The sequence below is a fragment of the Centroberyx gerrardi genome, chromosome 5 (genome assembly GCF_048128805.1).
Source record: "Centroberyx gerrardi isolate f3 chromosome 5, fCenGer3.hap1.cur.20231027, whole genome shotgun sequence".
Classification (NCBI taxonomy): domain Eukaryota; kingdom Metazoa; phylum Chordata; class Actinopteri; order Beryciformes; family Berycidae; genus Centroberyx; species Centroberyx gerrardi.
In genome coordinates, this window is record NC_136001.1 from 33,443,992 (window position 1) to 33,457,124 (window position 13,133).

At 42.3% G+C, this 13,133-nt stretch overlaps 1 protein-coding gene and 1 long non-coding RNA gene across 7 annotated transcripts in view; one reads left to right on the forward strand and one right to left on the reverse strand.

The window, feature by feature from the left end:
• Window positions 1-13,133, forward strand: part of LOC144539339 (uncharacterized) — a 182,224-nt gene that overhangs the window by 54,183 nt on the left and 114,908 nt on the right. The gene's annotated exons all lie outside the window — the stretch shown is intronic.
• rims4 (regulating synaptic membrane exocytosis 4) overlaps window positions 1-13,133 on the reverse strand; it is a 56,454-nt gene that overhangs the window by 7,558 nt on the left and 35,763 nt on the right. For all 6 annotated transcript variants that reach the window (XM_078283528.1, XM_078283529.1, XM_078283530.1 and 3 more), the window contains 2 exons: window positions 3,354-3,466; window positions 894-995 (listed from right to left, as the gene is read on the reverse strand). In XM_078283528.1, the coding sequence (XP_078139654.1) occupies window positions 894-995; window positions 3,354-3,466 (215 nt within the window). The remainder of the gene's footprint in view (window positions 1-893; window positions 996-3,353; window positions 3,467-13,133) is intronic.

The following is a 13,133-nucleotide window of genomic DNA, read 5'->3' on the forward strand; positions in this document are numbered from 1 at the left end:
CGTGCATTTCACTTAGAGTAGATTAAGTAGAGTAGAAGAAGGTAGAGTAGAACAGAGTAGAGTAGAGTAGAGCAACATAAAGATTTTGAGGTCTTTGAGTTCAGATTTTACCTCCTGGAATGAAATGTTGTTGCTAGGCAACACCAGCCAAAATAATATTATGGGTTAGAGCTTTGTCACTGGAGTTCTACTGTATCTACTGACTGGAAGCATCAGATGACTGTCCCACACACACTCACACACACACACACACACACACACACAGGCTTTTCATCCTGTATGTTAGATGACAAGATTAAAGATTAGCTGTGGCACGCTGAAATCTGGAGCGAGGTTTCCTTTGTCTTTATATGGCTTTCCTTTCATCTCTCTCTCTCTCTCCCTCTCTCTCTTTGTCTCTGTCTCTCTCTCCCTCTCTCTCTCTTCCCCTCTCTCTCTCTGCCCCTCTCTCTCTCCCTCTCCCTCTCTCTCCCTCTCTGTCTCTCCCTCCCTCTCTCTCTCTCTCTGTCTCTGTCTCTCTCTCCCTCTCTCTCTCTCCCCCTCTCTGTCTCTCTCTCTCTCTCTCTCTCTCTTTTCCCCCAGACATTGTTTTTATTGCTGACGCTGTTGTCTTCTTATGCAATTAGGATCAATTGCTGGTCTAACATTATGCAACCAGAGGGGAAACCACAGTCGGAGCAGATAGTTTGTTGTTGTTACACAATCCAACCTGCTGTGAAATAACTGTCACGATGACATCACGCTTCTCCTGTCCCCTACCACCAGTGAAGGCCACCAACAGATTTGATTGATTCACTCACTGACCGACTGGTTGCTTGCTTGCTTGCTTTATTGATTTATTGGTTGGTTAGTTGCTTGATTGATTGATCATAGATTGACTGGACCCTGCTGACCTGGAGGTCCCTTGGAGCCTGGTTTCATGGTGAGTCCTCTGGCCTGGACGACCTCCACCTCCAGACCGCCGTTCCTCTCCATCAGTCCGATCTCCACATCACCTGGAAGGGGCGGAAACGCACAGTGACGTGTAAACAATCAGGATGGGTGAAGTTATTATGAGCAGTGAGTTGAGCCGAGTCCCGCTGGCTGGTCATTGGTCATCGTGGCTTTTATAAAACTCAAAGTAGGTTCGCACCACGATTTTGTTGTCTGTGGATTTACTATTTCAGTCACTATTTTGTGTGTGAAGTACCACCACTTCTCCGGGGGATAAATGGGCCGGTCTGTTAATATTCAAGCAGTTTGGAGGATTATATACAAGCCGAATTCACCAGAATACCCTACAGATTAGTAATAAAGTCTCAAATTATATTTTCCAATGTGTGTTTTTTGCCGATAAGCAAGGAAAATATATTTTTTTTATTTTTGAAGGGACCTTGGTGTGGCAGGAGGACCTGCAGCTTCGGTCCGCTGCTGTGTTTCTGAATGCAGAAATCTCTGCAGGCTGTTCACTTTGTTTCACTCTCTGCCATTCAGGAACCTGCTGATATTCACTAGTCATGTTATGGTTCAGTAAAGCAGAAATATTACACATTTAACTTTTAATTTATCGATTAATTTGGCTTTATGCAATAGTTACTAACGCTTGTGTACCATCTGAAAACCTTTCTTCAAAGTAGCATTCTGTACATAGATAACAATAAAGAACAGGAGAAGAAAATAACTAACTAGCTCCTGGTTGGCACAACAGTTAGTAAAACAACCAATAAAGCATCGCTAGACATAAGGACAGGAATTATTATTATAGCACTAGCACCATAGAAGGTGCTTTTTACCAACTGTTAGTTTTGAGCTGAAAGTTTGTTAAAACCACATCAGTTGAGTCCCAGCCAATTCCAAAATCACATCCCGTCGAGTTTGAGTCAAGACCGAGACGAGAGCAATTCAAAAATAGATAATACCAAAATAGGTAATAAACAGTGTTCATGTCTTTCCAAATGTAAAAATACTGCTAAAGGAGTTTGAGGATGAGCAGAGATGTGGATCTACCTGCGGGATCTCTGGACTAAAGCCTTCATCAACTGATCAATGCATAGAAGTTACATCCTATACACAGGTCCAATCCCTTAAACTGTTTGTAGCACAGGGGAGAAAATAAACGGGTGGATTAGGTGGAGAAAAATATATCTTTGAAATTTATATAGGCAAGAAAAAGTTGAGTCAACATCCAAACAAGTCTTAGTCAAAATACATGAGACTGAGAGAAGACCTAGATTAATATCCTGTGTTGAAAAGTAACAGAAGTGTGTGTTGTCCCAAAGAAGACACACAGATGTGTTAAAATGACACATCCTTTCTAAGAGTGTACAGTCCTGGTTTTGAGCAAAATTATTGTGAGTTATTGGAAGAAATACACGATCTATCTGGCATAGTACAAAGTAAAACGTAGGACAGAGGGCTGAATATTTTTACATACTGAATGTTCTTATATGCTCTATTTCCTACGCTCTTATTTCCTTTCCTAGCACTTCTCCATCTCTAATGATTATTCTCTGGTCGCAGTAATACAGTCAGGACGCTGCGGCTCTGACCTTTGACCTCCTTACTATATTAGCGCCTTGTAATGTCTGCAATCTGGGAGTCGAAGCGTATTCTAATGATGCACTTACTGGGAGCCGTGTCAGCTGAACGCCCCAAAAAATGACAAACGCAACATAATGTTCCTGTTAACAGATGACGGCCGTGTTATTCTGGTTCTGTGACACGATATAAATATTGGGCCGGGTGGAGCCGGGGCGGGTGGAGCCGGGCCGGGGCGGGTGGAGCCGGTCCAGTCGGTGTCACTGTTGTCAGGCCAAGGACAGCGTCTGCTGCCAGCCAGGAGACTGACCCACTTACAGAGCAGCAGAGGACCGGCTGCAGGAGAACGCTGGGCGAGGACACACTTCTGATTTATGACAGACTGTTTTTTGCCTCCGTGAACTGATTTTGGGGAGTTGGCTTTTTTCAGTTTGAGGAGGAAATAAGCTGTATTTCTTTCTAATGTTTTCAATTTTCAATCCCTTTTTTCACTGGGAGTTTTTTTGCACAAGTAAGGCCAATTTCAGGGATTTTTTTTGCCCCTAAATCTTGCTAGTTTCCTATTCTGCTTGAAACTAGGAAAAGGAAGAGGGATTTATTTTTATTTGTCTTACCCATGGATGTTAGTACTTGGTGAAAAGACTTGAAAAAGGAAGGAGGAATTACTATAACTTTAAAAAAAAAATGTATAAAAGGGATTTTTTTTCTGTTTTTCTGTTTTACACATGGATTTCGGTACTTGGTAAAACTTACAATATATATAACAATATAATATAACTTACAACTTATACATAAAATACTATGAATGTTATAAAAGGGATTTCTTCCTGTCTTACCCATGGATGTGGTCGCCAGCGTCTGTCGTCCGACGAACTGGGCGGGTCCCATCCCATCCAGGAAGTCGCTGAACTGGGCGTCCGACGCCAGACACATCCCACTGTAGTTCAGACTGGAGAGAGAGAGAGAGAGAGAGAGAGAGAGAGAGAGAGAGAGAGAGGGGTGGAGAGAGAGAGTGTGAGAGAGTGAGGGAGATAGAGAGAGAGGGGGAGAGAGAGACAGACGGTCAGAGAGAGAGAGAGAGAGAGAGAGTGAGGGAGATAGAGAGAGAGGGGGAGAGGGAGACAGACGGTCAGAGAGAGAGAGAGAGAGGGAGAGGGAGGGAGAGAGGGAGAGAGAGAGACACAGAGACAGAGAGAGAGGTAGAGAGAGTGAGGGAGATAGAGAGAGGGGGAGAGAGAGACAGACGGACAGAGAGAGAGAGTGAGAGCGGGAGGGAGATAGAGAGGGGGAGAGAGAGAGAGAGAGAGGGAGGGAGAGAGGGAGAGAGACAGACAGAGAGAGAGAGAGAGAGAGACAGGGTTAAACATGGTCAGACACCTTCCATTGTACTTCAATTAGGGAGAGAGAGAGAGCGAGGAAGAGAAGGAAAGATAGTGAGAGAAGGTGAGAAGAGAAAGAGAGAGAGAGAGAAAGGGAAGGAACTGATAACTGTTAGCAATTAATCATTCTTGTTTCAATTTAGTTTAGCTCACAAAATTCAAATTGGCCGACTAAAACCACAATCTGGCCATGTTGGACTGTCAGCTTTGGCTTTTGACCCCCTTTGTCCTTACTGTGTGTGTGTGTGTGTGTGTGTGTGTGTGTGTGTGTGTGTGTATGTTCATAGGAATCAGCTCAGAGTGCTCTGGTGGCAGAGTGCCCGGCAGTGTAAAACTGTGTGTGTGTGTGTGTGTGTGTGTGTGTGTGTGTGTGTGTGACTGTCCTCCATGGGCAGCAGTTAAAGGAGAAGACCACTATTTGATCCTCTTCCACTATTAGATCTCATCATCTGAGACTTTCGACACATTCCAAGAGTTATTTTGTGATGAAGTTCTGTAATTTACTTTTCTGGTGAACCCACTTTCCCTCAACCTGCCTGCTCTACTTCTACTGCAGTTAGTGATCGCCTCCATTTCCCAGAATGCCTTTCAACAACCCGCAGAGAAGATTTGTCAGTCTGTTGTAGCCTATGTGTAGGTGGAGAGAGAGATAACGATAGTGATAAGAGCGAGAGAGCGAGAGTTTCTACAGTCGAGAAAAAGAAAGAGTCGCCCCTCTTCCTCAAACCAGAACCTGTCTCTCTGCTGCAGTGCATTCTGGTCTCTCTCCTGCTCCTGTGGTGGAGAAACTGGTCTCTCTCCTCTTCTACAATGGATTTCTCCCTGTATGATTGTTGAACGTCTCTCGGTGCAAAATGGCGGCTCTAGAAAGAAGCCCTCGCTCTTTGATTCTGAGGGACTGACACCAAAACCTGACGTTTACCGCTGATGTTTTACATCCTGAAACATTTTCTCATATCAAACTCCACTGGAGCTGCTGGAAACATCTGGAGGTGACGTCACCTCGTCTACGATTGGCCGGTTATCCACCAAGAAGAAAAACACAACAAACTACTGAATGACTACTGTATTTTTTTAATAGTTTCAAAGTGTTTTAGGGAGGATGTTTCCTTTACCAGCACCTTCTCCTCTCCTCTCACTTTTTGTTTTTGTCTGTAAATCGAATATTTTCATCTGCTGTATAATCAACATCATGTTCAGTGTATTAATAACTCTTTACCCTGTTGGATCCAGGTTGTATCCACCACACACAACTAATCAAGCTGACGTCACGTTACTACTGGGAAATCCATGGGGTTTCCATTCATCAATCTATTTCTCTCTCTCTCTCTCTCTGGGAGATACAGAGGACAGATGATGGGTACATAACTGCAGATGATGAATGCATAATTAATTACAGATAAACAGCTTTGATTAGGAAACCTCCATTCACCTAAGTTCTTTATCTTCTGTTTTTCTCCAACATTTAACATTAGCATTTAGTGGACTATTTTATCCTGTGTGCATACTTAGTGTGCTCCATGCTAACACTTAGCATCCGCTATGTTGAGTGATAGTAGCATTATCCAAAGTAAGAAGACTGGCCCTAACCCTAACGTGAATTTGTGAATTTTAATATGATCTGTAGATTCATACATTTTAAAATGAATCATCCTTGATTCAATATAGCTGATAGCCAGGTTTATTTTTTGGAACTATTTCTGGTGAGGAACAATGTATTTATAAGCACAGTGATTTTTAGTCTCCCATCTCCCACCACCTTCACTTCCTATGGAAACAGGGACAGTTCCTGCTAAAACAGTACGATATTTTTTTATCTCATCTAATTTTACCAATCTCCTACACAAAACTGCCAGACTCAGCTGCAAAGGCTGCAGAGTCTTATCATTGAGCTTTAGAGCCGCTACAAGTTCTCATTTTCTCACTATTGAGATAATGCTAATGGTTACTATCACTCAACATAGTGTATGCTAAAGTGTTAGCATGAAGCTGCTATCACTCAACATAGTGTATGCTAAAGTGTTAGCATGGAGCCTACTATCACTCAACATAGTGTATGCTAAAGTGTTAGCATGGAGCTACTATCACTCAACATAGTGTATGCTAAAGTGTTAGCATGGACCTACTGTCACTCAACATAGTGTATGCTAAAGTGTTAGCATGGAGCTGCTATCACTCAACATAGTGTATGCCTATGCTAAAGTGTTAGCATGGAGCTACTATCACTCAACATAGTGTATGCTAAAGTGTTAGCATGGAGCTGCTATCACTCAACATAGTGTATGCTAAAGTGTTAGCATGGAGCTGCTATCACTCAACATAGTGTATGCTAAAGTGTTAGCATGGAGCCTACTATCACTCAACATAGTGTATGCTAAAATGTTAGCATGGAGCTACTATCACTCAACATAGTGTATGCTAAAGTGTTAGCATGGACCTACTGTCACTCAACATAGTGTATGCTAAAGTGTTAGCATGGAGCTGCTATCACTCAACATAGTGTATGCCTATGCTAAAGTGTTAGCATGGAGCTACTATCACTCAACATAGTGTATGCTAAAGTGTTAGCATGGAGCTGCTATCACTCAACATAGTGTATGCCTATGCTAAAGTGTTAGCATGGAGCTACTATCACTCAACATAGTGGATGCTAAAGTGTTAGCATGGAGCTAATGTCACTCAACATAGTGGATGCTAAAGTGTTAGCATGGAGCGCTGGAGCCAATGATCTACTGGGGACACTTGGATGATTTTGGTGTCTGTGTTCTCATCATTAACAGGGAAGTTCACCAAAAAGCCAAATCTCCCAAAAGACTCCCTTGCCTCTCATCCAATTCTCCTCCTCTCCTTTCTCCTCTCCAATTCTTTCATCCATCTCTTGTTTCCTCTCTGTTCTCCTCTCCGTTCCTCTCCTCTTCTCCCCCTCCTCTCTCCTCTCCTCTGGTCTATTTTTGCAGTGTTGCAGCTGCTTCACGTCAAGGCCAGCCTGATCCCCATGAGATATAATTCTCTCTCTCTCTCTCCCTCTCTCTCTGTCTCTTTCCTCCCCTTTCTTCTTCTACACCTCTCTAACCCTCATCCCTCACTTTCTCTCCTCCTCCTTTCATATTTCATTCTGCACTTTACATTCACCAGGTCTTTATTAAACCCTGCTGTAAAGAGGCTGCACACAGTTTGTTATAGATTATACAGCAGATACCATCTAAAGTGTTTTATCTTACCGGTGTATTATTTTCCAAACTAAACATCTAATCTTTTCATGGAGCTTTGTCTTTAATATTGAACAGACAAAAAAAAGTCTTAAAAATTCAGTAGATCGTTCCAACAAAGGCTCACTGGATTATAAAGCATAATATTAACTGTTGTATTTAAAAAAGCATGAGTAACAGCAGCCATTAGCTTACATCACGTACATGCGTGCACACACACACACACACACACACACACACATATACTGGCAGCTAAAGTCACGTAATATATAATTAACAGTCTTTTCTCCAATATGATTAACATACAAAAGCCATTAGCTTATATTATTCATTTATGCAGACGTTACCAAGCATTATTAAATTATTAAGGTCATTAGTTTGTGTGTTCTTATATGTAAAACACAGTCCAGATGCCTCATTTAAATATAATTTACATCCCTTTGTTTGTGTTGTGTGTGTGTGTGTTTGTAACGGCATACACATTTCCATCTGTGTGTGTATTCAGATGTGTATTTTTTTGTGCGAGTGTGTGTATTTTGGTGTGTATTTTGCATGTATGCCATGCACATATGCACGCATGTGTTGTAATAAGTAAATAAATAAGCGACATGCAATTACTGTAATAAATCAACATATTAGACAAATCCTAACGCGATGAACGTGTGTGTGTGTGTGTGTGTGTGTGTGTGTGTGTGTGTGCGTACGTCAGTGTTGACATGCAATAAGTGGAGCAACATTAGCCGAGTGGGTATTACAGGGTGATAAAATCCTGAGCTTTAGATTATAATGTTGGTATGGGAGGCACATCTGGGGATTATGCTGCTGTTTCTGAGAAATATGACGCTCAATGTAAACCACAAGCTGCATGCACAAACACACTGCAGAATATATTAAAGGTTCCATATTATTCAGTTCACATGATTTCGTTTTCAGATTCCCTGCTGCTCAGGATAGAGTGTTCCCACGGCAACAATAACTATCAAAACATCCAAAACGAGAGCTATAACTATATTTTTGGGGCGATCTTGGTTTGTTGGATGCATGTGACAAGGGTAAAACATTTTCAACCAATCAAATTAAAGTTGTAATAAAGAAGGGGGCGGAGCATTCAGTGCCTCACTGCACTGCAGGAACTGATCACAGATACCTTTGTAGCAACAATGTATCATTACAGTTTATAGTTATCTTTATAGTTATTGTTCTAGATGTCAATGGGCTTCAAGTCGTCACAATACTGGACTCTGATTGGCCGACAGCAGCGACTCCTCTAATTCAAACGAGATAAACCTGCTGATTGGAGGCTTTCCGGTTCAAATGCTGCAAACTGGACCCTGATTGGACGGATTTCAGTCAGCGAGGGAGCCAATCAGGACCGAGTCCAGTTGTGATGCGTTTCCTGGAGTTAGACTGGATGTTGGAAAATCCAGTAACTTTAAATTCAACCACTCAAACAAAATCTAATTTTAGCAATGTCCTCATTAAACATCTGTTAGCATCCATGTACATAAATAGGAAAAAGTTGAATTTACATCATAAGGCTCCTTTAACACACAGCAGAAAATGTCAAGAATTGTTTTTTTTATTAAAGTATAGAAAATGTAGATCTACTGTCAAGTGTGTGTATGTGTGTGTTGGTGATATATGTACTGTACATTCTTGCTTAGATATGGGTCTATTCTTCACCTACACACACACACCCCCCCCCCCCCCAAAAAAAAAAAAAAAAACACCAACCCACACCCATTCCTGTATCACACACACACACACACACACACACACACACACAGTTCCATTTAGCCCCCACACACACTCCCTGGGTCCTGAATTGGCCGAACCATGAATCAATAAGCTCATAAGTGTGATTGGATGGTGTGAGAGAACAAAGTGCTTATTCATGGTGCTGCATACGCAAGCAGAGAGCTTTTCAATCAGCAGACTGAGCCAAGAGAGAGACAGACAGACAGAGAGACAGACAGGCAGGCAGAGAGAGAGAGAGACAGACAGACAGAGAGACAGACAGGCAGGCAGACAGAGAGAGAGAGAGACAGACAGACAGACAGACAGACAGAGAGACAGACAGACAGACAGAGAGACAGACAGACAGACAGACAGACAGAGAGACAGACAGACAGACAGACAGACAGACAGACAGACAGACAGACAGAGAGACAGACAGGCAGACAGAGAGACAGACAGACAGACAGACAGAGAGACAGACAGACAGACAGACAGACAGACAGACAGACAGAGAGACAGACAGGCAGACAGACAGAGAGACAGACAGACAGACAGACAGACAGAGAGACAGACAGGCAGACAGACAGAGAGACAGACAGGCAGACAGACAGAGAGACAGACAGACAGGCAGACAGAGAGACAGACAGACAGAGAGACAGACAGACAGACAGACAGAGAGACAGACAGACAGACAGACAGACAGACAGACAGACAGACAGACAGACAGACAGACAGGCAGACAGACAGAGAGACAGACAGACAGACAGACAGACAGAGAGACAGACAGACAGACAGGCAGACAGACAGAGAGACAGACAGACAGACAGACAGACTGGGGGTTTGGTGCTATTGATTTAAATGATGTCACATTATGTTTTACAGCTGGTCAGTATTTCCCTCTGTGAAGTGACAGCTGATAGTCTGTACATCACACATTTACATTTCACTTTTCAGTGTTTTAGCTCATCCTATTTTATATCCTTATATTATTTTATATTGTGTCTTATTTTATTCTTTTGTTTTACCTCTAGCTGTTCTGTGCATCTGTCTCTGTTGCTGTAACCCGCCCCTGTCCTGTCTCATCTGCACTGGAACACTTTGAATTGCTCTATAAATAAAGTTTTGATTGATCGATTCATTACTGTGAAGGTTTGTGTGACAATAGCATGAACTGGACACACCGTTTTCATGTGTTTGTCATGCGAAACATTAACAGCTAAGTTTAGGCAACAAACAGTTTGGTTAAGGTTTAGGTTTGGTCATGGTTAAATTAAAAAACCCTCTGAAACTGAAAACTCCCAGTAGAAAACTTGTTGTCATGAGTTAGGAACTGAAGCTGAAGGTAAAAGTCTCGGCCCGTCCACACATATAAAGATGTTGTAATATATGTGTGAAGATGATGTTTTTGGTTTTGTGTTTATGGTGTTTATCTGATCCAGTTCTGTATAGTAAAGAGTCTCTGAGCCAGCTGTTTAATCCACAGAGACACAAGCTGGACTGACACTGATTACTGCTCTCTCTCTCTCTCTCTCTCTCTCTCTCTCTCTCTCTCTCTCTCTCTCTCCCCCCCCTCTCTTTCTCTCTGTACTCTCTCTCCATCTCACTAGTGCTATATACAGTCTCTATTAATATTCAAAATTATATGATATATAAATTATAGTTCCTATGAAATCTTCTGTATCCCATGAGTTTCTGTAACTACTGCCTTCATTGCTGTTGGCATTTTAGCAACGTATTTATATTCATATTTATTTTTAATTTGACGTGACAATGTGCTTTGGCAACACTTGTTTCTATTTGTTTCGTGCCAATAAAGCTCATTTGGAATTTGGTGCTCTCCCTGTCTCTCTCTCTCTTTTACTCTCTCTGATGCTCTCTCTCTCTCTCTCTCTCTCTCTCTCTCTCTCTCCCTGTCTCTCTCCCTCTTTTACTCTCTCTGATGCTCTCTCTCTCTCTCTCCCTGTCTCTCTCTCTCTTTTACTCTCTCTGATGCTCTCTCTCTCTCTCTCTCTCCCTGTCTCTCTCTCTCTTTTACTCTCTCTGATGCTCTCTCTCTCAGTTCAATTCAGTTTGCTTTATGAGCATGGGTGTCAGATGAACACTGTTGCCTAAGTATTTAAATACAAATGAGAAAATAAATGAACAAAATAATCAGAATAAATAACTAGTGCGTGACTAGAAACATCTAACAGGAGTCCATGTGAACAAAAAGAGTGCAGACTGGAGTTAGGAAGAAGCAGGTATGGAAAATGGACGGATGGATAGAAACCAGTATAAGTATATAAAGGTACAAAGGATAACTATCCCTCTTTCTCTTTCCAGTGCTCTCTCTCTCTCTCTCTCTCTTTGTCTCTCTCTCTTTCTCTCCTTTCTTTCCATCTGTTCTGCTTTCTCATTGTTACTCTATTACTTCAAATATGAGTCTTATTCCAGCTAAAGTCTTAGTCAGGATTTCTGTGTTTACATGAAGCGATCAATAACCAGTTTTTTCATCTACCTGAATACATGAAGACAGTCTAATGCTCTGTAGTTTTCCTGCTGTCTTTGAATTAGACCCATATATTCTACTAAACATCATATATTATCCACTTCTGTACCAAGAGTACATCTGTCAGGACAGGAGATGATGATGAAGATGAAGATAATAAAGGCAGAATATCTCAGGTAGCACACAGCAGCATTTTTCATATCCGAGATACGGGCTTATCCCGGATATTGTAAACAGGAAATGGCGTTTACATGCAGCAACTCATAAATGGAATATTTGAATATCCAGAATATGAACAGAATATTAATGTGTGTCCCCCCCCCCTCCTCCCTCCAGTCTGTCTGTCTGTCTAGTGTTGTTATGTAATAGGAATTCAGGCTGGCAGTCAGGCTGGTACTGATCTGTGTGTGTGTGTGTGTGTGTGTGTGTGTGTGTGTGTGTGTGTGTGGTAGTACTACACTAGTGCTGCTGATGTCACAGGTGTTTTTCCCACCGGGGTTTATCATATATTCTCTCTCCATGTCGTCATCAGCGTCCCTCCTGCTGTTCATTCAAACCACCATCAAAGTTTTGGATTTTACCGATTTAATACTTGTCTTTATTTGGTTGTTTAATATATTTGTTTTTTTTATCTGTTGTAAAGTGTCTTTGAGTATCATGTAGGCTAAAGTGCTTTATAAATAAAATGTATTATTATTACTATTATTACAGTAGATATGCACTGATAGGAGGTAAGCAGAAAAATAAAATGACATATCTTACATTTCTTATATAGAATCTTATATTTTAGATTCTTTAAAGTAGCCGCCCTTTGCCTTGATGGAAAGGCAAAAGGCTTTGGAAAGAAATTCATACATAGGATCAACTTCACTATTTATATTTGTCTAAGAAACTCATTTCAAGCATTCAAGCAGAAGCCTTAGATCAAAATGGCTTTAAGAGAATGAGAAACACAGACATTCAGTCAGGTGGGTCCAAACTTTTGACTGGTAGACTAGATGATGTGTATATTATGTAGTATGTTATATGTGACTAGATAACTAACCTTCACATTATTCGTGTCCACAGCATGAAAATCATTTGACTGAATTAAAAACAGAGTGAAACAGAGCTACAGACGGCAGCAGGTCCGGCGGGACGGCACTCACTTGCCTCGGAGCCGTAGCTGTTCATGCTGTCCTCAGATGGACTCGTGACTCGCCTGCCGCACCGTCCGGCTCGGCATCTCCACCGCCAGGCCGGTCTCCGTGCTGCGCTGGATCCCCCCCTTCAACCTCCTGCCCTCCGTGTCCACTGAGAGAGAGAGAGAGAGAGAGAGAGAGAGGGAGAGAGAGGGGGAGAGAGAGAGAGAGGGAGAGAGGGAGAGAGGGAGAGAGAGGGAGAGAGGAGAGAGAGAGAGGGGGAGAGAGAGAGAGGGAGAGGAGAGGGAGAGGAGAGGGAGAGAGAGGAGGGAGGAGAGAGAGAGAGAGAGAGGGAGAGAGAGGGGAGAGAGAGAGAGAGGGAGAGAGGAGAGAGAGAGAGAGGGAGAGAGATGAGAGAGAGAGAGAGAGAGGGAGAGAGGAGAGAGGAGAGAGAGAGAGAGGAGTGAGAGAGGAGAGGGAGAGAGAGAGGAGGAGAGAGAGGGAGAGAGAGGGAGAGAGATCGAGAGGGAGAGAGAGAGAGAGAGATAGAGAGAGGGTGGGGGAGAATTTTTTAATTTAAAAAACAATCTTACAAATATTATCTTATAAATCATCAGAAACCAGTGCATTAATCAGGGTAAGCAGCATTAGGATTGCACTACCTCCACCCTTGAGCAGAAAG